This window comes from Ambystoma mexicanum, chromosome 12 (genome assembly GCF_040938575.1).
Source record: "Ambystoma mexicanum isolate Mex_15411 chromosome 12, UKY_AmexF1_1, whole genome shotgun sequence".
In the NCBI taxonomy this organism is placed as follows: domain Eukaryota; kingdom Metazoa; phylum Chordata; class Amphibia; order Caudata; family Ambystomatidae; genus Ambystoma; species Ambystoma mexicanum.
Window position 1 is genome coordinate 420,971,602 of NC_090936.1, and position 22,228 is coordinate 420,993,829.

At 44.4% G+C, this 22,228-nt stretch overlaps 1 protein-coding gene across 3 annotated transcripts in view; it reads left to right on the forward strand.

Annotated features, from left to right (window-relative positions):
- The window catches only part of DDX11 (DEAD/H-box helicase 11), a 1,292,375-nt gene that overhangs the window by 343,279 nt on the left and 926,868 nt on the right, over positions 1-22,228 (forward strand). For all 3 annotated transcript variants that reach the window (XM_069628571.1, XM_069628573.1, XM_069628572.1), the window contains exon 8: positions 11,928-12,015. In XM_069628571.1, coding sequence (XP_069484672.1) covers positions 11,928-12,015 — 88 coding nt within the window. The remainder of the gene's footprint in view (positions 1-11,927; positions 12,016-22,228) is intronic.

Genomic DNA, 22,228 nt, shown 5'->3' on the forward strand with positions numbered 1-22,228 from the left:
GAAGACCTGAGGGCTGGGAATCCTGGTGCAGTGAGAAAGGACTGCAAGTCACTGACATGGCAAATGGCTGAGGGACATAAGGACAGGTGCAGGAGTGCCCTGCGAGTCCGAACTATAACGACCAAGGACCAAATAGGCCGCTTTGGGCAAGCAATACTGCCGGGATATACATTTGTGCATGTGGAAGCTCACAGGAGTAGTGCCCTGTTGGCAATAAGGCAGTGGACAGAAATTGGGCTGAGGAGGAGCTGAGGACCCCCACTGGTGAATTAGTGACGGCACAGGCCCAGTAAGCCAGCGGACGCGTGACGTGGATCCCACACACGGCGGACCTGCCCAATAAGGGGAAGAAGCAAGTGAGAGACTGTACCATTGGAAGCCCTAAACACTCACTGTGAGAGGGCTGATGCCCACAATAAGAACTTGTATTGCATTAGTACCACGTGACTTTGTGCAGTAGGCAAGCCGAGCCGGCGACGACGAGAGCAATGGCGCTCAAGAGCGGCAAAGTTAAAGGTAAACAGCCAATGATGGACATCTTTACCAAACCACTGCAATCCCCGAACATGTCCGCACAGGCTAAAGTTAACACACAGGAAACAACGGCCTCGCCGCGGGACGATCACCTGATCCTAGACGCCATAACAGAGCTGAAATCCTCATGGGGGATCACGATAGCAGAACTGAAGGCGGCACTGGAATCCAAGATCGACACGATTGGCGTAGATGTCAACCTCCTGAGACAAGATGTGAGAGCGCTGGCGGAACGCACGAGTGGTCTAGAAAGCGCTGTGAAAATGTCAGGTTCTCACATTCTGTACCTCACATTGGCAAAATTCCTAGGAGAATAGAGTGTTGCAAATACTATTTCAGGAAAGTTGGAAGGGGAAAGTGGTTTAAATAGTAAATAGATTCTATTTAGAGAGTAGAACAATTCCTGTAATTAGTTGTTCTATTTCATTGTTATTTATTTTTTCCCTTAACTAACTTTCATTTAGAAAGATGAAAATGCCCCAAGCCAAGATGGTGGAACACTTTCCCAGCAGTGATTGGTGTAGTTAATAGCAGGCAGCATTGTGATGTCATTTAGAAGGTTTCCAATAACTATCAACTGCCTTTCATTAAAGTTTTCACCAGGATAGGTCATGTTTTAGTTCTCTCCAGTGATTAAAGTTATAGTTTCCAGTAAACTATAGTAGAGTACTTATCTTTTAGTATAAATATATATCAGGATTTAAGTAGTAGTTCCAGTTATTGTGAGGGAAGATCTACAGAAGAAAGAAGATTCCAAGAAACTTTGGTTGGCTGAGTGGCAGATTTTTCAAGTGAAGACGAACCCAGGTTTTCAGTGTTGTTTCTTAAAAATTCAAAGAACTCTTTATTTTGTCATGAGAACTATATTTGAACATTTGGTTCAGTTTATTGCATATATATATATATATTTTTTTTTAAATTCTAGCTTAACTTTTTCTCGTGAAAATGTGGATTGTTCAATTAATGTGAGCGTTTTCGTTTTCGCTTGTTTTTAGTTAACATATATATTGTAACAATACTAACCTTTTTCTTACGAGCGCAAGACTAATTATTGTGCGCGTATTGTTTGTTTTTTAACCGCGCGCTTTGAGAAAAGGACCCTATTGCTTCGCTCGAGCGTCGTGGCCATTTTGGAAGTGCGTCGAGCGAGTTTTTAAAAGAATATATAGAAGAGAATCTTGCTAAAGGTTTTATTAGACACTCACAATCACCCGCAGCGTCTCCATTGTTCTTTGTTCCTAAGAAAGACAAGACACTAAGAACTTGCATTGATTACAGAGCTCTGAATAAAATAACTATCAAAAATCGCTATCCATTACCTCTAATATCTGTTATGTTGGATAGAATTCAAGGAGCTAAAATTTTCACTAAACTGGATCTGCGAGGAGCCTATCACTTGGTTCGAGTTCGTGAAGGTGATGAGTGGAAGACCGCGTTCAGAACTCGTTACGGACTTTTTGAGTATCAGGTGATGCCATTTGGTCTATGTAATGCACCAGCTGCATTTCAGTTTTTTATAAATCAAGTCTTTCGCAAATACTTGGATGTATTTGTAGTTGTGAACATTGACGACTTTTTGATTTTTTCTAAAGAAGAAAATCAACATATGGAACATGTGAAGAAGGTTTTGATAAAAATGCGTGAGAATGACCTGTTTGCTAAACTAGAAAAGAGTCAGTTTCACACTAATTGTGTGGAATTTTTGGGTTTTGTATTATCGCCCGAAGGTTTGGAGATGGATTTGCCTAAAGTAAAGGCAGTTAAAGAATGGCCACAACCAACTTCTGTAAAAGATATTCAATGTTTCATAGGATTCGCAATTTTTTATCGTCGATTTATTCAAAACTCTTCACAAGTAGTTTCTCCAATTACTACATTATTGAAAAAAGGGAGTGAAATTTGAATGGAGTGAGGAGGCTGAAAACGCTTTTAAATTTCTTAAAGAAAAATGTATTTATGGACCCATTTTATTACATCCAGATGTGGATCAACCTTTCTTTGTGGAAGCAGATGCCTCTGACTGTGCCATGGGAGGAGTATTATCACAACGCCATCCAAGAACTGGACAGATTCATCCAGTGGCATTCTTTTTTAAAATGTTTTCATCGGCAGAAAAGAACTACACAATTACAGACAGAGAACTTTTGGCCATCAAGGCTGCATTTGAAGAATGGAGGCATTATCTTTTGGGTGGACGTCATCGAGTAACAGTTTTAACTGATCACAGAAATTTGACCTTTCTTCGTTCCGCCAAGACTTTACCACCAAGACAACTTCGTTGGTCATTTTTTTTTGCAGAATTTGATTTTGTAATCACGTTTAAGCCTGGACACTTGAATGGAAAGGCTGATGCGCTGTCTCGATGTTTTCCAGGAAGTCAAAAAACTGATGATTGTTTTCCTGTGTCACTCTTGTCTGAGAAGAATTTCGTGGTTGGTGAAGTTCATAAAGAAATAGATTTTCGAGAACAAATTCATCATTTATTATCTAAAACTCTTTATTTTGTCAAGAGAACTATATTTGAACATTTGGTTCTGTTTATTGCATATATATATATATTTATTTAAATTCTAGCCTAACTTTTTCTCGTGAAAATGTGGATTGTTCAATTAATGTGAGCGTTTTCGTTTTCGCTTGTTTTTAGTTAACATATATATTGTAACAATACTAACCTTTTTCTTATGAGCGCGAGACTGTAATTATTGCGCGCGTATTGTTTGTTTTTTAACCGCGCGCTTTGAGAAAAGGACCCTATTGCGTCGCTCGAGCGTCGCGGCCATTTTGGAAGTGCGTCGAGCGTCGCAGCCTTGGAAGTGGGTCGAAGCGTCGTGGCCATTTTGGAAGTGCGTAGTACGTCGCAGCCATTTTGGGATTTTCTTCGTGCTTGTGTCGCAGCTATATTTAGGATTGCTGAACTTTGTGAATCTTCGTTATGCTTCAGACATGTGAATTGAAAACTTTACAGAATTTCTATGATTGAAAGAATTTTCCACTAATTAAATTGCTGAGCAGGCAGGCTTTGGGGGCTAGGTGGGCCAGCTTCACTCCTGCAGGATTCAATTCTTCAGTTCTCTGACAGAAAACTAATACAGATGTCAGCACTTCCAACACCAAGGATGTTCACATACTGAAACAACAGGTAAAACTGGAAAACCGGGCGGAGGAGGCGGAAGGGCGAGCAAGACGCAACAAAATCCGCGTGGTGAGGCTGCCTGAAGGCTCGGACCCTACGGACTATGTGGGGAATATGCTGATCCAAGAAATAGGGGCCGGCAAGCTCTCCCAAGAGTTTGCGGTTAAACGGGCGCATAGGGCGCAGACGAGGAAGCCTCAACCTGGGGCTCCTCCCCACGCAATTATTGCCAACATTTTGAACTACAGGGACAGGGAAAAGATCCTGGAATATAAAGGCAGAACGATAATCCGATCATCAGCAACTGTCACTGTGTACCTGGATTACACCATGCTGGTGCAGAGACAACGTTCCAGCTACGTGGCGGTGAAGAGACAACTGAGAGCAGCTGGTCTCAAATATATGCTTTTGTATCCTGCGAAGCTTAAAGTCCTACACAAGGGCAAGGCACACGTCTTTGAAGAGCCGGAGGAGGCGACAAGCTGGTTGGATGCCCAAGGCTGCCCAGAGGATGCGGATAGACCGGAGCAGGGCGGACAGGATAAGTGAACCAATGCCATACTACTGATTGCTAAGATTAGGTGTTAATGTAGCAGTGATACCTAGAGGAGGCACATGGGGTATGTCAGCGGGGTGTAGATACTGTCAATTTGGCACACTCACCATGTGGACTTGTTGGACTGAAATATATATATGAGCAACGTCAGACATGTGCTGGGAGTGCGCGGCATACCATGGCATTAATACGGGAGAAACAAAAGGAGCACGACCTACCCCCCAGTAGTTACAGTAATTGAATTGTTAGTAGGGTGATACCCCCCGCTGTGTCCCGAGTACTGGCAACAGCCAAGAAAAGGGCTAGATGCGGGGTAGCCTGAGATCCAGGGATAGAGCTGGCCATCAGTTGGGGTTAGTGGGGAAGGGGAGGGAGTTGGCAGCAGGGGAGTTTGAGTTTGGGTTGGGTTGGGTTGGGTTGAGGGTGGGAAGGGAGTTGGGGAGTTGAGTGCAATAGGGTTAGTCGGGGAGCGAGCTTATTTCTACATGCTAATGCGTCGGTTGAGGATGGAAGGAAAGGGTGGGATGGGATATGGTTGAGATGGGAAACCTTAAGATACCTGAAACGTCAGGGGCTCAATAGTTATTTGAAGAGAAATAAGGTCATGATGTATTTGAAACGACAAAGGATTGATATCGCTCTATTGCAAGAAACTCACTTAACAAAGGAGAAGCAGGATACAGTGGGGAGGAATCACCAAAGGAGCAACATACTTGGCGTATGCTAGATGAGTTATCACCTGGATAGCACCACATGTCCCCTTTCTGCTACTGCAGTCCACCATAGAACCGAATGGGAGGACGTTATTGATAAAGGGCCTGGTAGAAAATAGAGAATTGAGTATCATAAACACGTATTCCCCGAACCAGGACACAGTGGGCTATTTTAAGACCTTATATGGCAAACTCAGCCCGTATATGGGTGGGGCAGTTATAGGGGGGGGGAGACTTTAATTGTACATTAGATCCCCGGATTGATAGGTCGGATAAGAAGATAATGAACCCGGGCCCAGCGGCTAAGGCCCTCCGGACCCTGTTGGAGGATTTTCACCTGGTAGACATATGGAGGATGCACCACCCACAGGATAGGCAATACTCTCACTATGCAGCGCCACAAGACTTATATACGTGGCTGGACTATATGTTTGCCCCAACAGACTTGTCAGGAGAATTCGTGCATTCGGAATATAAAGCTAGAGTCCTGTCGGACCACTCGGCACTGATCGTGGAATGGCAGTATTCTCCACCCAGGGCAGGATTCCGACATGGAAACTTAGAGTGGAGGCCTTGAAAGATGTGATGTTTAGAGAGGACCTGAAAAAAGAGATAGTAGAATATTTTAAACACAATGCAGGGAGTGTGGAGTCAGCTGGCACATTATGGGAGGCATGTAAGGTGGTAGTGAGAGGAGCAGCAATATCGAAATCCAATGGGTTGCAGGGTGAGATCACTAGAGAGTTACACGAGGCACAGGAAAAACTAGAGGAGATTATACACAAGGGCGGGCACTCCCTGGAAGAGATTGAGACTGTCAGACGCTTTTCAACAAGAATGCGAGATGCACTGTGGGAGACTGTAACCTGAATTACAAAAAATATGTAGAAAGACAGCATGTGGGAGGAGATAAGCCGGTCAGGCTGTTGGTCTGGTTATACAAATGTGAAACGCCCAGGCAGACAATTAGAGCGATATGGGATGAAAACGGGCAAACGCTGGATACCCAAAGGGAAGTGAATGAGGGTTATGTAGAGTTCTATCAACGAATGTATGCAGATGCTGGTGGGGCGACAGAAACGGACATATTTGACACACTGGAAGAAATTGGACTTCCCCAAATAGAGGCGTCAGACAGAGAGACCCTAGAAGCCCCAATTTACCTTGGAGGAATTGGAGGCAGTGATCAAATTCCTACCTACCAATAAGACACCGGGAGCGGATGGACTCCCTTGTGAGTTTTATAAAGCATACAGGGCGGAACTACTTCCCCCGCTGCTGGCAATGCTAAATGAAGCACTGGAGAATGGGGTATTGCCAGAATCCCCGAGAGAGGTGATTATTATCCTGCTCCTTAAGCCTGGCAAACCAAGCATGGATTGCAGATCGTACAGACCAATATCCATGCTTAACCAAGACAGCAAGATACTTACTGCAGTATTGGCGAACAGGCTGAGGCCAGTCATTAACAGACTCGTACATCCCGACCAGACTGGGTATGTCCCTCATAGGAAGATATCCGGTAACCTTAGGAGGCTCCATTACATCATGGAACAAGCAGACGAGGACTCGCATGAGGTTGCAATCATATCACTAGATGCGGTGAAGGCCTTTGACTCTGTCAAGTGGCCTTGGCTGATGGCGGCCCTAAAAATCTACGGATGGTGCCAGTGTATTTCAGGTGGGTGCATCTGTTATACAGCGTGCCACTGGCTCCGGTCAAGACAGGCACGACTATCTCTGACTGGTGGCAACTTGGCAGGGGCACCAGACAAGGATGCCCATGGTCCCCGATGCGGTTTATCCTTTCCCTGGAGCCCCAGGCGATATATCTGAGACAACACTTTGGAGATGTGGGAATTCCCACAAGAGGAGGGTGGCATTTGATATCGTTGTATGCTGATGATACGCTGTTGTATGTATCTAAGGTACCCCGAGGTGAATTTAGAATACGTATTGGAAGTGATGGACAGATATGCCGCATTTTTCGCGATAACAGTGAACCCCAAGAGGTCTTGTATATTTCCCCTAGGCAGGTATAGAGGGATATCCCGTGAGAAGCTACCGATACTCCAAATACCATGGGAGACTGTGACCTTTAGGTACCTGGGGATAGATGTCTATCATACGACCGCGGTCGAATATAAACATAACACAGTAAAGTCGGTGACAAATATCGAACGTAGTATGAAGTTTTGGGCCAAGCTCCCCTTGACTATGATGGGGAGGGTGGCATTGTTAAAGATGGTAGTGTTGCCCAGGTTATTGGACGTCTTTGGGAACATACCTTACTTGATACCAAGCGATTCTTTGGTAAGCTCCAAAGCTTGTGCAGGGGGTTTATATGGCACAACACAAGTAATAGGGTGGCACTGTGGACATTGCAAAGCACATATGATAGGGGGGGCATTAAGTTGCCAAACTTTGAGATTTATTTTCTGTCTAGTCAGTTACAATATGTGGCCAGGTGGTTATTGCATGACTCAACACCGGAGTCTAGGTTATTGAAGGCGGAATTCACCCCGTTCTTCCTGAAGGGATGAATCTGGCTGCCAAAATCGAGACAGAGGCAATGCAAGAGAATGTTGGAATTGGGAAGGAGGGTTTGGCAGAGAGCTTGCCAGGCTATGGAGATCCCGGCCCGTGTTCCCCACAGATACCGTTAGTTGCATTGGCTGGGGTGGATGAGCAACTGCGGAAGGTGATCCGTAGACACTCGGAACCGAATGGCGTTGCGACGTTAGATGTATGGCGAGACGGGAAAGTGCTAGAATTCGACACGCTAGTTGAAAGCACCGGTCTGTGTTGGGGACAATATATTGCTTACACTAGGTTGATTCAGATGGTAAAAGATACATGGGAGGACACAGTATTGGAAGGTCAACCTGACGTGACCATAGAAACAATCTATGACATGTCGGAGCGGGGCAACGAGGTCTCCCGGATTAATGAACTGTTAATGTCCAGAGTTGGGAAAGAGGTGATCCAGTTGAGGCGGGACTGGGAAGAAGAAGCTGCAGAACCTATGGGGACGGGTTGTGGGTGCGAGCCCAGAGGTACCACAAGAAGTGTCTAGAAATGCGAGATTGCAACAAATCCAGTTGTATATCACCCATAAGGCATTTATGACTCCTCAGAAGATTGCGGGATTCAAGAATGCGGGGACGCAGAAATGTCCTAAATGCGGAGAAGTAAATGCGGGCATGATGCACATGTTTTGGGCATGCCCTGAAATAAGGAGATTCTGGGGGTAGGTGGCCCACTGCTTGAATGAGAAAGGCATTAAACTAGAAGTGGAGTCCTTGTGGATGTGCATGGTGGGGGGGTTTCCCAGGCCACGCAAGATGAAACATGTGAGTAAACTGAAGGACTTGGCCTGTATTCTGGCCAAGCGCAGGATTGCCATGGACTGGAAAACAGTCAATAGACAGAGGGTGGAAGTGTGATGGTGTGACCTTCAGAAATTGGTAGAAGAGGAGACAGCGTTGTGGGGCGAAGCAGCTAATGGAGGGGGAGATGACCTAGGGAAGTCATTGATGGCTTGGAGGCACTTAGTGGCCACACTGTTTGAGTCGGTGCAGAACGACTCTGGAGAACACTCCTCCTCTACTGGCGCAGAGGTGTGTACACCCTCAGACGACAAGACAGAGATTGGTGCAGAGTACGCTCGGGAGGGAGGGGGGAGTAGTAGGGTAGTGATGGACATATCATACTTTTATTACATTTAAGATTGTTGTTATTGTTTGACTTGTTTTGGTTGTATATGTTGTTAAAATCAATAAAAATGATTTAAAAAAAATAAATGAAATGGGAGAGTGAGCAGGCTTCATCCCTGGTGGAACCTCTTATAGATAACTTGTAATCTCTCTCTCTCTCTCTCTCTCTCTCTCTCTCTCTCTCTCTCTCTCTCTCTCTCTCTCTCTCTTTTTCTCTCTCTTTTTCTCTCTCTTTCTCTCTCTCTTTCTCTCTCTCTTTCTCTCTCTCTTTCTCTCTCTTTCTCTCTCTCTCTCTCCTCCTTCTCCTTCTCCTCCTCCTTCTCCCTCTCTCTCTCTCTCTCTCTGGCTCTGGCTCTCTCCCCCTCTCCATCCCTTTCTCCACCGACCCCCTCTGGTTTTGCACCTTCTATGTAACCCTGGGGTGCTTGGCCACAGGTTAGCAGATACAGAAGATTAACCCTTACTGTCTGATTCTGCCTACAACTAGCGGTACGCCTGTCTCACAAAACTCCCTTAAGGACTTCCTAACTTTCCCTACTCTATCCAGTTGCTAGTGCTGTACATGGGGTTGGGAATTGTGCCTTACAAACTTCCTGCTGGATTCATGCCCCCTTAATCACCTTCACTCTTACCTCTCCCTCTCCTGCTCTTCCTTCTACTCCCCTTCCTCTCACTACCCACATCCTCTCACTCTTTCCTCCGAAAATCTTCCACTCCTTCTAGGCCTTGCCTCCACCCTTTGATGTTACTCCCCTCTCCACTACACGACGACTCCTATACAATAATACTCCCTCCTGCACACTACTATTCCCACTTCCACACTACTACTCCCTCCTCAACACTATTACTCTCTCCTCACACCTACTACTAGTCTACCCTCCAACTACTACTCCGACACCCTTCTTTCACCCAGTACCAAACACTTGACCATCACTCTTTGCACTAACCTTTCTAACCATGCCCACCAGAATAACATGCACTCTCACACTGCAGTACCACTTTCTCACACTAGCCAATACCTCACTGTTTCCAAAACTTGCCTTCAGACTCTGCTGCTACTTCCTCTCTCCTGCTTGTCTCTTAATTGTCCTCCTCTGACTCCACTTGAATAACTCTCACTTCTTGCTATCTCCTTTTTATTCCCCTCCCACTCCTTGGAATGGCCCTCTGTCCTTGCCCAATTTAGACCTACCTTCCCTGCCCACTTCCATTGCCTGGGTCTGTCGCAGAACAGCAATGGCAGTCCAGGAAGTCCTGAGTGCTTTGTTCGTGTTATGGGGCTACATTATGGGTGCTGTGAAGAATTGAGGGAATTCGACCCTTCTCCCCAAGGGTTACCACCCCCCTGTGAGACTAGAGAGGTGGGTCCGCTCCACAACATCCTCCCTGTGGGGTCGAGGCAAGTGGGACATCACCGGGAGAGACTCCCCTCTTTGGGACAAGGACTCCTGTTACTGTGAGGAACTCCCTTATACCCTCAAGGTGATCTCCTACATGGATTTGTCTAACATAACGGAACATATCAATTTCATAAAGATGAAGTGAACTTATGCTATCCACAAAACGAAACTAAGACTATCCCTTTAAATCAGTCTCTCGAATGAACTAGGGATGCTGAAAAGAGATACTTTGACAAGAGAGAGGCAGAGACGGTGGCAGGGCTTGAGAAGCCGGAAAGCTGAGAGAACCAGGGGAAGCCCTCTGTGCTTAGTAGAGTGGAAGAAGTTGCAGCTCTTGCAGAAAGCTGATGCTGCGTAAACCAGTCAAGCTCCGACTGAGAGCCAAAGACGCTGGTGTATGAGAACGGAAGAAATCACAGTGCGATTGAAGAGAGAGTTTGGTGGTGGCGTGACCACACAGCAACGGTGGTGAGTAGTTGACCCACAGAACAACGCCGGTACTATTGATGAGAGAAAGTCACTCCTGACCCAAGATAAAGTTTGATTCAGAAGACAAGAGCAAAACTCATGTTAACCAGACGTTGCGACTAGTGAGGCGTGGAGCCAAGAAGCAGCAGAGACAGTCCAAAGCCAGTGACGTTACCCCTCAGAACAGAAGGTAATTTTGGGTACGGGATTACCGGACAGTTAAGATGGACTTATTATAAATCGAACAAAACTCGTCCCAGTGCTAATGAGAAAAGTATTGGAAATAAGCAGAGGAATGAGAACCATGTCCATGAAAGGCAGATCTACATGAAATTCACAAAGTGGGAGAGGAGTGAAGTTTAAAACTCGTTACCTAGGGAGAAGGGAAATGTCAACCCAGGTCCCAAAGATGAGAAAGAGAATATAGAAAATAAAGACATTTGGGGAAAACGCTCCAGGACACCAGGAAGTCAAAAATCATACATGAAACAGCACTTTGGGAAGAGAGACTAGAGCCTGACAAGAAAGAGCGAAGGAACATATACAATGTATACAAAAGTAAGATTGTTGGTATAAAAGGGGAGAGAAAAACTTTCAGTTCCTGTCAATCCCTGAGAGGGTGCAGTAGTGAGAGATCGACACACTCACTGCGTTTTTGTTTATAAAGACTTTTATTCAAATGAAAGTAGGGTTGGGGAAAGGCATCACTAGCCCAAACGCTAAGAGGGGTTTGTGAGGGGTCAGTAATGTGAGACAGACAACTACTTGTGACATTTTATTGATACCAAAAAGTGCAAAGAAAACCTAACTAAATCTACTGTTCCAGGGAGTTCCCTACCGAGTCTAGGTTCTAAGGGAAAATCTCCTAACATACACAAAACTGGCCCTCAAACTAAACAACAGAACATTGTGAAAGGCCAGAGGGTGTTTCACAACCAACTATGTATGTATGTCATAAAAGCAGACAAAGTGTTCAACATTAGACCACAGGAGCCCACCAACTAGCGTTGAAAGTTTACTGGTTACGAATTGCCTTTATGAATAAGTTCAAAATGTGCTCAATAATTAACACTTACTGGAAGTGATTTTTTTTCCTACCTTTAGAAACGGGTTATGAAATACAGACTTGCTTTCTGCTCGCTCTACTTTCACTCATAAGTTTGTAGCGATGATTTAAAAGGCTAATTAGCTATGTTTATAAGGATCCAATAATGTAGCATAGTCCATAAGAAAATTGCCTCTCCTATGTACTGAAACACACAGTTGCTGCTCTCAAACACTTCGGAAAATATGCGATCACAGCCTAAAATAAGATATTTATTTTTATTCACCTTCCTTTCGATTGTAAATGTTGCATGGACATATCTGGGTAGTGTTGATTCTTACTGAAATATACTCCTTCTGCAGAACCTCTGTGTGAATGATGAGGTGCGAAACCTTGGTGCCGTGCAGCTGATCAATGACCGCTGCACAGAGATGCAGAAAAACAAACATGGTAAGTCCAAGAGCTATTCTTGTCTTATGCCAACAGGAACACTAATGTTGAAAGGTGTGGAAAAGCCAGATGCTGATCTGCCAATTAATATGAATTCTCCATGATGCATTCCTGTTTGCTTATTAAATTCTACGTAAAGTGCTTTGTTTTTTACTAGTATCAGATTTGTAATACATTAATCATCCAATAAAATGCCTCAAGGTTTGGGGGAAGTGGGAGGATGACTCATAACCACAGGAAGGCACTGAACTATTTGGCAGAAACCGCAAGACTCATAGCGTCAAGCGCCCGGACCCCCCTCTGCTGGCCCACATGGAGGGCCACCGCCGAAGTCGGTCTCCACCGCCCCTACACCATGTGCCTCTGTCTAGTTCAAGATGTCATGAACTGCTCAAGTAAATGTGACCTGACACTGTTGACTGATCAATACTTAACATGATGACCATATTTTGTTTTGTTTTGGTTCTGGTTTGTCTAAAATACCAATAAAGAGATTAAAAAAAAGAATAAAACCCACAAAAATAAAACATCCAATAAAATGGAAAAATGGAAAACAATAAAATAAGAGCACAACATGTAATGTCATGGATGCATGGAGATTCAAGGTACCTTTTGCCTGAAGATTGACCTTGTAAGCTTTGCTTACTTTAAAGTGAATACATTTGACTTTTTAAGTGATTGGGAAGCCAGAATTGTACTATGTAAAATAGTATCCTCTCTGGACTCTAGCTAAGTCCAGAAAACACAAGAGGCAATATGATGTGATTGCTGTTTGATAGATTTGGTGTGATAAAGTCAGAGGTGAGTTTACCAGGAGAGTTGTAGGGAAAGGTGACTCGCTCGCAGATTCTCCCCCATGGGTGTCTTTGAGAAATACAGTAAGGTCAATGAAGCAGAGCTATTAGAATAACCGAGGTTGGCAAGCACTGCTAGCAAGGCGATTCATTTGCCACCCATATTGCCATTTGTGGGGTCAGGGGTTTCGATAAGGAAAACTAGCTTACACAGACTCAGAATAATAGAAGTGACAATTTGTGCTGAGTGTTGCAGGAAAAACCCTCCAAAGGTTGATTCCAAGATAGTGGGGACAGACTGAACTACATTATTGGTATGGCCGGGCATCCACGGACAAACCCAAGAAAGCTGAATGATCTCTTGTTCTCTGAGGCCATACTGAATCATTGAGCATGTTCATGTTAGGCACACAGCTGGTTACACTCAGGCAATCATACCCTCCAGGCCCAACTCTGCAACCTATGGAAGGGGGATGCTGCCCTCGGAGATTGGGGGCGATAGTATCTATGTGTAGCATTGAAGAATAATGTGTGGCAGTATGATGAGTAAGGTAAACTCCCTTCACTCGCCTTCCCACTTCATCCGCTCTTTTTCTTATTCTTCTCAACCTCATCACCAACAGAATGGAACTTTGGAACTAGTTAAAGCTGTCAATGGGGCCACTGTTTTGGAGAAAGAACGAATAAATCTGCGATAAAAATTTGCAATACCTAGGAATGACTATAATGACTTGACATTGTGTGGAACAGGCCAATTCAATATGGCCTTCACTTTGGAACGACTCATTCGAACACCTTGATTGGTAATGTCGTAACCCAGAAATTCCACTTCTTGTGTATGAAAGACACATTTCTCGGCTTTAACAAAAAGTTTGTTCTCTCTCAGTCTTTGTAAAACAGCTAACACGTGTTTAACATGTTCTGGAAAAGACGATGAATATATCAAAATGTCATCCAAGTAAATCACCACGAATTGGTCCATCATATCTCTGAAGATATCGTTCATGAAGAACTGAAATGTGGCGGGAGCGTTACAAAGACCAAAAGGCATCACTAAATATTCATAAAGGCTGTACCGCGTCTTAAAAGCGGTCTTCCATTCGTCTTCGTGAATGCGAACCAGATTGTAAGCACCGCGCAAGTCCAATTTAGAGAAATACTTGGAAGTTCCTAATTGATCTAACAGAACATTAATCAGTGGTAAAGGGTACTGATTCTTTATGGTGATGTTGTTAATAGCCCTGTAATCAATGCAAGGCCTTACATCTCCTTCCTTCTTTGGAACAAAGAATAAAGGAGAGGCAGCCGGCAATTGAGATGGCCGTATAAATCCCATATCAAGAGCTTTTTTCGATGTATTCTTTCAAGACAACATCTTCTTTGGGAGTTAAAGAATAAACTCGACCAGAAGGGATTTTAGCTCCAGGAATTAGTTCAATTGGACAATCATACTGCCTATGTGGAGGCAGCTGTTCTGCCTGACCTTTGTCAAACACATCAGCAAAATCTGCATATTCACTTGTTATATGTGTACCGCTCTGATGTACCACACTAATAGTGGAAATTCCCTCCATAGAGGCCAAAATATGTGATTTATTTGACACCACCTGACTGGTAAAGCAATGTTCATTGCAAAAAACGGAAGGATATTGGATCAATCCCGTAACGCAGTCAATGGCGGGATTATGAAGAGTCAACCAATTAAGTCCAAGTAATATTTTGTATTGAGGACCCGCAATGACATCGAAGACTATTTCCTCCGAATGACCATTTGATAAAGTCATCTGAATAGGTACAGTCTCCTGAGTTACCATACCGGAAATCGAGACTGATCCATCCACAGTATTAACAGTTTCAGGTTTGTTCTTGTCTACAAGGGGTATAGAACATTTCTTCGCATATGTAATATCGATGTAATTATTAGTGGCTCCAGAGTCAACCATAGCCTTGGAAACCAAGTCTTGATCATCGAAACGTAAAGTCATCTCAACAGCTATCGGTGCATGCGCTGGAAATGTAATGGGGTCCGATGTAACACTCGACACAGGGACTCCTGCTACTGTCGAGTTTTGGCGTTTCCCGAAGGCTTAACTGGTTTTTTAGGACATGTTGCCAGTAAATGCTCAGATGAACCGCAATACATACATAAATTATTTTTTCTTCGGTTCTCTCTTTCTGCACTAGGCAACCGGCCTCTCACCGCACCAATTTGCATTGGTTCAGGATCATTCGAAGAAGCTGCCGGTGTATCAGAACGAACCGGTGCATGAAGGAAAGGTTTTCTCTCTCCTTTGCGGGCATTTCTTCGGGCATCAATTTGTAAAATTAAATCAAGAAATTCTGAAAAACCTGTAGGAACCACTGGGACTGTGGACAAGGTATCTTTGAGTTCTTCTGAAAGACCCTTGTAGAAAACAGCCGTCTTCTTGTCTTCCGGCCCTTGGGTTTCGGCTGTTAATTGGTTGAATCGTGCGATGTAAGCCAACAGAGGTTGAGTGCCTTGTTGTAGATTCAGTAACTCCAGATCTGTGGCTTGAGTAGCGTAGCGCATATCAAAGACTTTGTTCATAGCAGCCAGAAGATCATCGCAATCGTACAACAAGGGGCTATTTGATTCCAATAAAGGATTTGCCCAAGCAGCAGCTGTACCCACCAAATGGGAAAGCATGAATGCTGCTTTAGTAGTTAGATTGGGAAACGAATTAGGCCGGCAAAGGAAATGAAGTCGGCACTGATTAACAAAAGTTCTATAGGTTTTAGGATCACCTGTGAACCTTTCCGGGGGAGCCAAGGAAAACTGTGTGGGCATAACCACTTTAAGAGTTTCCTGTGATAATGATGGTGTCGTAGTCCCAGATCCAGATGCAATGGCTACTGGAACCTGTGCTCCCTGAGGAGTGGCATGCATGGCATCTTGCATAACATCCATTCGATGCCGTAGCATGTCCTGTGCCGTAATCATTTCATTTCTCAAGTCAGTGATTAACTGAGTCAAAACAGTTAAAGGATCCGTACCCTCCATGGCTTCTGATTCTGTCATAAATCACCAATGTATCAATTGAAAAGGATACGGTAACCAAAAAAGGATACAGTTGGTAGGGCTGTTCCGGATCCTTTTTCACACGACTTGATTGTAGGTAGGTCAAATTAGACCTTCCAAATGATGCAACTCTCTGACTGATAAAACAGGCGGAGAGATGGATCACTGGAAAGGGCGTGGGTATTGTATCGTAAGAAATGCCTAGGATAGATAAAGTATCATAAGAAACTGTCCCAAACTCAAATCACTATGGTAGCACAGTATTAGCATTAATTCGAAACACTAACCTTATGGCCAAACTGAAGAAATCAACGAAAGTCTCTTGAAGAAAACCAGGAGTTGAAACAACGATAAAGGAAGGGGAATATTAGTAAGGGAGACTTATCCCGAACGGCACGAGGCTCACGCTAGATACCGGGTTGGTGCACCACAGGATAGCGTCCAAAGTACTGTGCACAATCACCTTCCAAAAGTTCATGAAATACTTTCTTTCCCACGAAGAACAAAATTAGATTTTCACCTGTTAACTGTCACAGGCACCAAAGGTTTAAAGAAGTTCAGAAAACCACGTGCAGGATTGCACGCGACAGCGTACACGCAGCCAGGCCAGCCGCGCTGGGAGACAGCGTTTACGCGTGAAGTATTAGCAAGCAAACAGGATACACGCAGCCCAGGGCAGCCGCGCTTGGAAACAGCGTTTGCGTGTGGAGATTTGGCACGCAAACATGATACACGCAGCTCAGGACAGCCGCGCTTGCAGGTAGCGTCCGCGTGGAGATTTGGCACGCGAACAGGATACACGCAGCTCAGGACAGCCACGCTTTCAGACAGCGTCCGCGTGGAGATTTGACATGCGAACAGGATACACGCAGCTCAGGACAGCCGCGCTTGCAGACAGCGTCCGCGTGGAGATTTGGCACGCGAACAGGATACACGCAGCTCAGGACAGCCGCGCTTGCAGACAGCATCCGCGTGGAGATTTGGCACGCGAACAGGATACACGCAGCTCAGGACAGCCGCGCTTGCAGACAGCGTCCGCATGGAGATTTGGCACGCGAACAAGATACACGCAGCTCAGGACAGCCGCGCTTGTAGACAGCGTCCGCGTGGAGATTTGGTACGCGAACAGGATACACGGCTCCAGGAATTAGCGTGTGGAGGAAAACACGCTCAAAAAAGGCCAAAGAAGTTGCTGAAGGGAATGCGAGAACGCAGGTCCGGAGTACAGCTACAAAACGCCAAAATTGACTTAATCAGAAGCAGCGATCAGAGTTTCCACGCTTCTTATGTACGCACTGCCGTGATACACGTGACGGAACTAAGTCACGTGAATTTTAACGACGTGAAAAATGCAGACGTCGTTTTCCGGGCAATGCATCGAACAACCTCCATTTTGAGTAGAATGGTCTAGTGGTTCTATGGGCGTAACTCATTTTGTATGGAGAGGTCGTTCCTGGTCCAGAGATATGTCCAGCAGGCATGACAACGGGACGCATGGTCCCATCAAGGGTCTAACAAAGGTGAATTCCTAGTACTGATTAATTACCCGAGCAAAAAGCGTGTGCTACTAACTCTCATCTCAGAACAGGTTATCATGCCATGTTCTTTATGGAGAGGAGCGCCTGCTACCTTTTTTTGAAATGTTTGCAAGGAACTTGGGGTTGGTCACCCTGAGTTACCTGGGGGGCAACCAGACGTGGACTCCCTGCTCACTGTGCTCAGAGAGACAAAGCTTCACCTCACTGATCAAGGCTGAAACACGTGTATGGGCTTGCTTTTGGTACTCTTGTTCAGAGAGGAATTGCCATAGCATTTCGGTGCTGCACTGCCCATGTGGGCGGGACAAAGACTCATATGCAAATGGATATTTCCCATCTGTGAAAGGTACAGTGAGCAAAAAGCGTGTGCTGCAAACTCTCATCTCAGAACAGGTTATCATGCCATGTTCTTTCTGGAGAGGAGCGCCTGCTACCTTTTTTGAAATAATTACGCAAGTGCTTAGGAAGCAACAGTGTTGTTTGCCTGGCTGGCGGTATTATCTTTTTTATTGAGGCTAGGTGCCTGTGTGTATTCGGCAGGCGGCAGTCTGTTTGGTGGTGAAGACTCTGAGATGGGCAAGGTGTGTAGTTGGGGGGGTTATGATGGTGTTTTGCCAATTGGTGGGAATATTGGGAAGATCTGGTCATCGGTTGAGTCAAGGTGCCTTCTGGGGAGGGGTATCGGCAGGCATGCAGAGTGATAAAAAATGCAAAGGCGGGATCTGGTCCCATCTTACCAAAGAAGCTGGCCTGTAGGGTCCACTGGAAGAATTGGTCCTATTGTTGGAGGGCCTGTTAGAAGGGTAGGATAGCGGACCAAAGGTGGTCTATAATTTCAAGACTACAAAACTGGTGAGTAGCTCTGTCTGAACTATATGCTTTTATCAGCGTTTAGAACGCTATAGCTTTGAAGTTGAAATGTATTTGTTTTTATTAAATTGTTGAGATAACTTTTAGGAATTGTATTAATTGATATCTGCCTTTTTTCGTGAAAAGACGCTTATATTTGAACTAGTAACTGTACCCCAGATTTGCTCATTTTTGCTTGCGGATGCTGTGGCTGTAATCGGGGGTAATCTCAGCACAAGAGCACTCGCCTGATTCGTTGGGTGGAGGAACTACAACTCCCAGCAGAGTTGCAGTTCTTGACTACTTTTGTTGGCCAGCAGGCGCAACAGTGCCAGCGGGTCTGCAGCAAGCCGGTCTTTGCGTGTCGGCAGAAGGAAACGTCAAGAGCATACTGCTGATACCATCGGACACATCCTTAGAGAAAGGGACTGTGTAGGGGCGGACAGGTTAAAGACATATTTGTCGGGAGAGCCTGATAAACACACAGGTGGGCAATATGTATATGGCGCAGTGACCCAGCCTAAATCAAGGGCATATAGCAAGCTTCAAGTATTACTACTCAACACAAGATCTTTGGTGAAGCATGCACTAGTGGCCGAGTATATCATAGATCACAAGGTAATTATCTGCGCCTTCACAGAAACCTGGCTCCATGAAGCAGCCGGACCATCCTACTTGCTACTCCCAAAGATTATGCTATATGGCATGTCAAAAGGATGAACTAAGGAGGAGGTAGTGTTGTGTTCATCTTCAGGAAATGTCTAGACATTTGGGAGTCTGAAACATTATGTCTCAAAATAAGGACTAAGGCTACCACTACTCTAAATATGATGCTCAATTACTGTCCTCCCACTACATGGCAGATTGTGTCCCTTATCTGAATAGTCTGATTTCATCACAGCTGAAATCCACCTCCAAATGGATTATAATGGTAGACTGTAATCTCTGGAAAATGAACAAAAGTGATTCTGCAGCACTAAAATTGGAAAGGTTCATGACTAATATGGGGTTTACACAGCATATTGAGAAACCCACACATGTTGGCAATATGCTTGACTGGTTGGCCTCTTACAATGTGATTATGAGCAAACCTAATGTTTATCTGTGTCCCTGGTCGGACAATTTTTTCTTTGAGTTTAACATTACTTTGGACCACAAAATTGAAAACACAGTAGCTATACAGAACTGGAGCATCTTGAGAAATTTGAGGAAGCTAAAACCCAAGATTATCCAGGTGTGGATTGTGCCATTTACAGCAAATATGTCACTCAGCCATACCACAGATGAGTTGACTAATGCTCCTGGATATATTGGAAGAAGTGACAAACACTCTTGCTCTGTTAAGATCTAGGAAGGTGACCTGTAGTATTCATAATGCCTGGTTCTCAGAAGAATTAAAGACTCTAAGGGTAACTAAAAGGAAAGATTTCTATTATTGGAAATCCTCCCAGACTGAGTGGGATAAACTCTGGTACTTAACGTCTGCAAAGAAGTGCAAAGAAGCTGTTATCAAGGCAAGGAAAGTCACATACGACCTATGGATTGATGAGTCTCAATATGAGTCTATGGACATTTTTAAAATTCTTAAAGAACTGGAGGAGCCAAAGAATACCCAGCAGGAAATTATTTCCAAAGACTTTGAATAGTGTTCATGTATCCAGGACGCCATGGTGGATAAAGTGGCTGAAATTAAAACCACCATTAATAGAGCAAAAGCTTTAAAGAGCAGGCAATTACTACCAATGAGTTGGGAGCAAGGGTGGAAGATTATCCCAGTGACTACCAGGGCATTCCACTCTTTAATTTCAGAAACATTGCAGAAGCCGAGCTAAGATCTATTTGGAATAAATGTAAACCATTGCCGTGTAAAGGTGATATTTTTCCAGTCACAGCCTTTAAGGCAGGCATGCTCCGAACTACTGATCAGCTCAATTAAGAAAATTGTCAATGCATCCTTGAAGGAAGGTCTTGTCCCCAAATGCTTGAAGGGTGCTTGGATTACCCCTCTTTTAAAAAAGCAGGGTCTTGATTTCACAATACCAACAAATTATAGACCCATAACAAACTCCCCTTTCCTCTTCAAAATATTGGACAGGATGGCCTATGAGCAAGTGCTGGAACATCTGAAGAACCACACCATTCTAAATAATTGGCAATCAGGCTTTCTGCCAAGTTTTAGTACCGAATCAGCCTTCCTGGATTTAAAGTCCAATATGATGGAAAAGATAAATGAAGGACAGACCATGAAGCTGATGGCGCTAGATTTATTAGCCGCTTTTGATTTAGTGGATCACTCATTATTCCTAAAAAGATTGCAAGTAGCAGCCAATTTTAGTGACCAGGCGGTGGCCTGGATGCAATCCTTCTTGGGAAATACAACTGTAAGGGTATGCAGTAATACAGCAGAAGCCAAGCCAGTCCCTATGAGCTATGGAGTGCCGCAGGGCACCTTTCTGTCAACGCTTTTGTATAATATTTTTACTATGCCACTATTCCAGCTGCTGCAGGAAAATAAGATCTATTTCTCAAACTACACAGATGATACCCAATATCTTACCCCACTGACGGGAGTATCAGGAAGATGCACGAGTGGTTAATGAGACCTATAACCTAATCCATGTGTACGAGTTGTCTGGCACTAAACCACAATAAAACCAAACTCATGGTTATAGGTTCCAGCCCTTGACTGAAAACTCTTGGCAGAATATAAACGTTTCTTTATTGCAGACTGTGAAATATTGACCAAGGATAAGATAAAGACACTGGGGGTCCTCTTTGACCAAACGCTTGCCATGAAGGCTCAGGTGAGTACTCTTGTCTCTTCAGCTGCACATTACATCATAGTCTTTCGACATTTTCGCCCTTGTCTGTCTCAAAAAAGTTGTGAGACAGTGGCCAGAGCAATTATGGGCTCCAAGATTGTCTACTGTGGTAGCCTGTTGGTGGGAATTGCGAAGGGAGAGGTGGCTAGACTGCAGGTGGTACAAAATAGTGTGGTCAGAGCCATAATGGGACGTAGCAAATTCGAACATGTCTCTGATGCCAGGAGAGGTCTCCACTGGCTACCTATTGAGGCTAGGATTGAGTTTCGCCTACTTACCATCACACATAAATGCTTGTGAGGACAATTTCCAGCATATGTGACGGATAGACAAGAAAGGCGAACAAGAAAAAATAAATTAGAACCCTCAGATCAAATGACCTTGAATTGTTAGAGGTGCCAAGATCTAATTTGCCCTTGATAAAAAGATGTGAACTCTGGGCGGCAGCACCTTTGAGATGGAATGCAATGCCTGTTGATCTTAGAAGATGTGAGTAATTGGAGAGCTTTAAGAAGAAACTGAAAACCTGTTTGTTTAGATAAGCTCCCTTCAGTAGCTCTGATAGTTAGCTTTAGGCCCTTTTTGTTTGCATAACCATCTGTGTTGGTACTCTAGTTCTGGGGACCCGTATGCCTCCAGACCATTTTGGCAGAGTTTACATAAATGAATAAAGGTAAAGTAAGACTCTGACCCTTAACTTTCAGTCAGACTGGGGCCACATTTAGTCCCCCAGCCACACTGTTACCTGATGTGAGCACTGGTCTCATTGCTTTACATATATTGATTTTTTTTTTTGTTTTTCGCCTGTTTTCTCTTGAAATTATAAACCATATTGTGTCCACTCTCCTACCCTTCTTACTGCTCCTCCAGCGGTAGGACCAACTCTTCCAGTGGACCCTACAGGCCCATTTGTATTAGGCACCATCACAACCAATGTGAATGTGAACACCTAAAACACTGGTAATCTATACCTGTCCACTGGACACATCTTTCGGGTTATTTCCAATACCAAATTAGTTAATACTAGCTTATTTCTCGAACACAGTCTTGACAAACACCCTTCCTTTGGTCGAAACACGTGTTTGCTCTTTTGTTCTTAAATACTGCAAATTCCTTTCAATAGTTGTTAACTGCATCTTTTCAGACTTACAGGCCTCATTAGCCTACTAT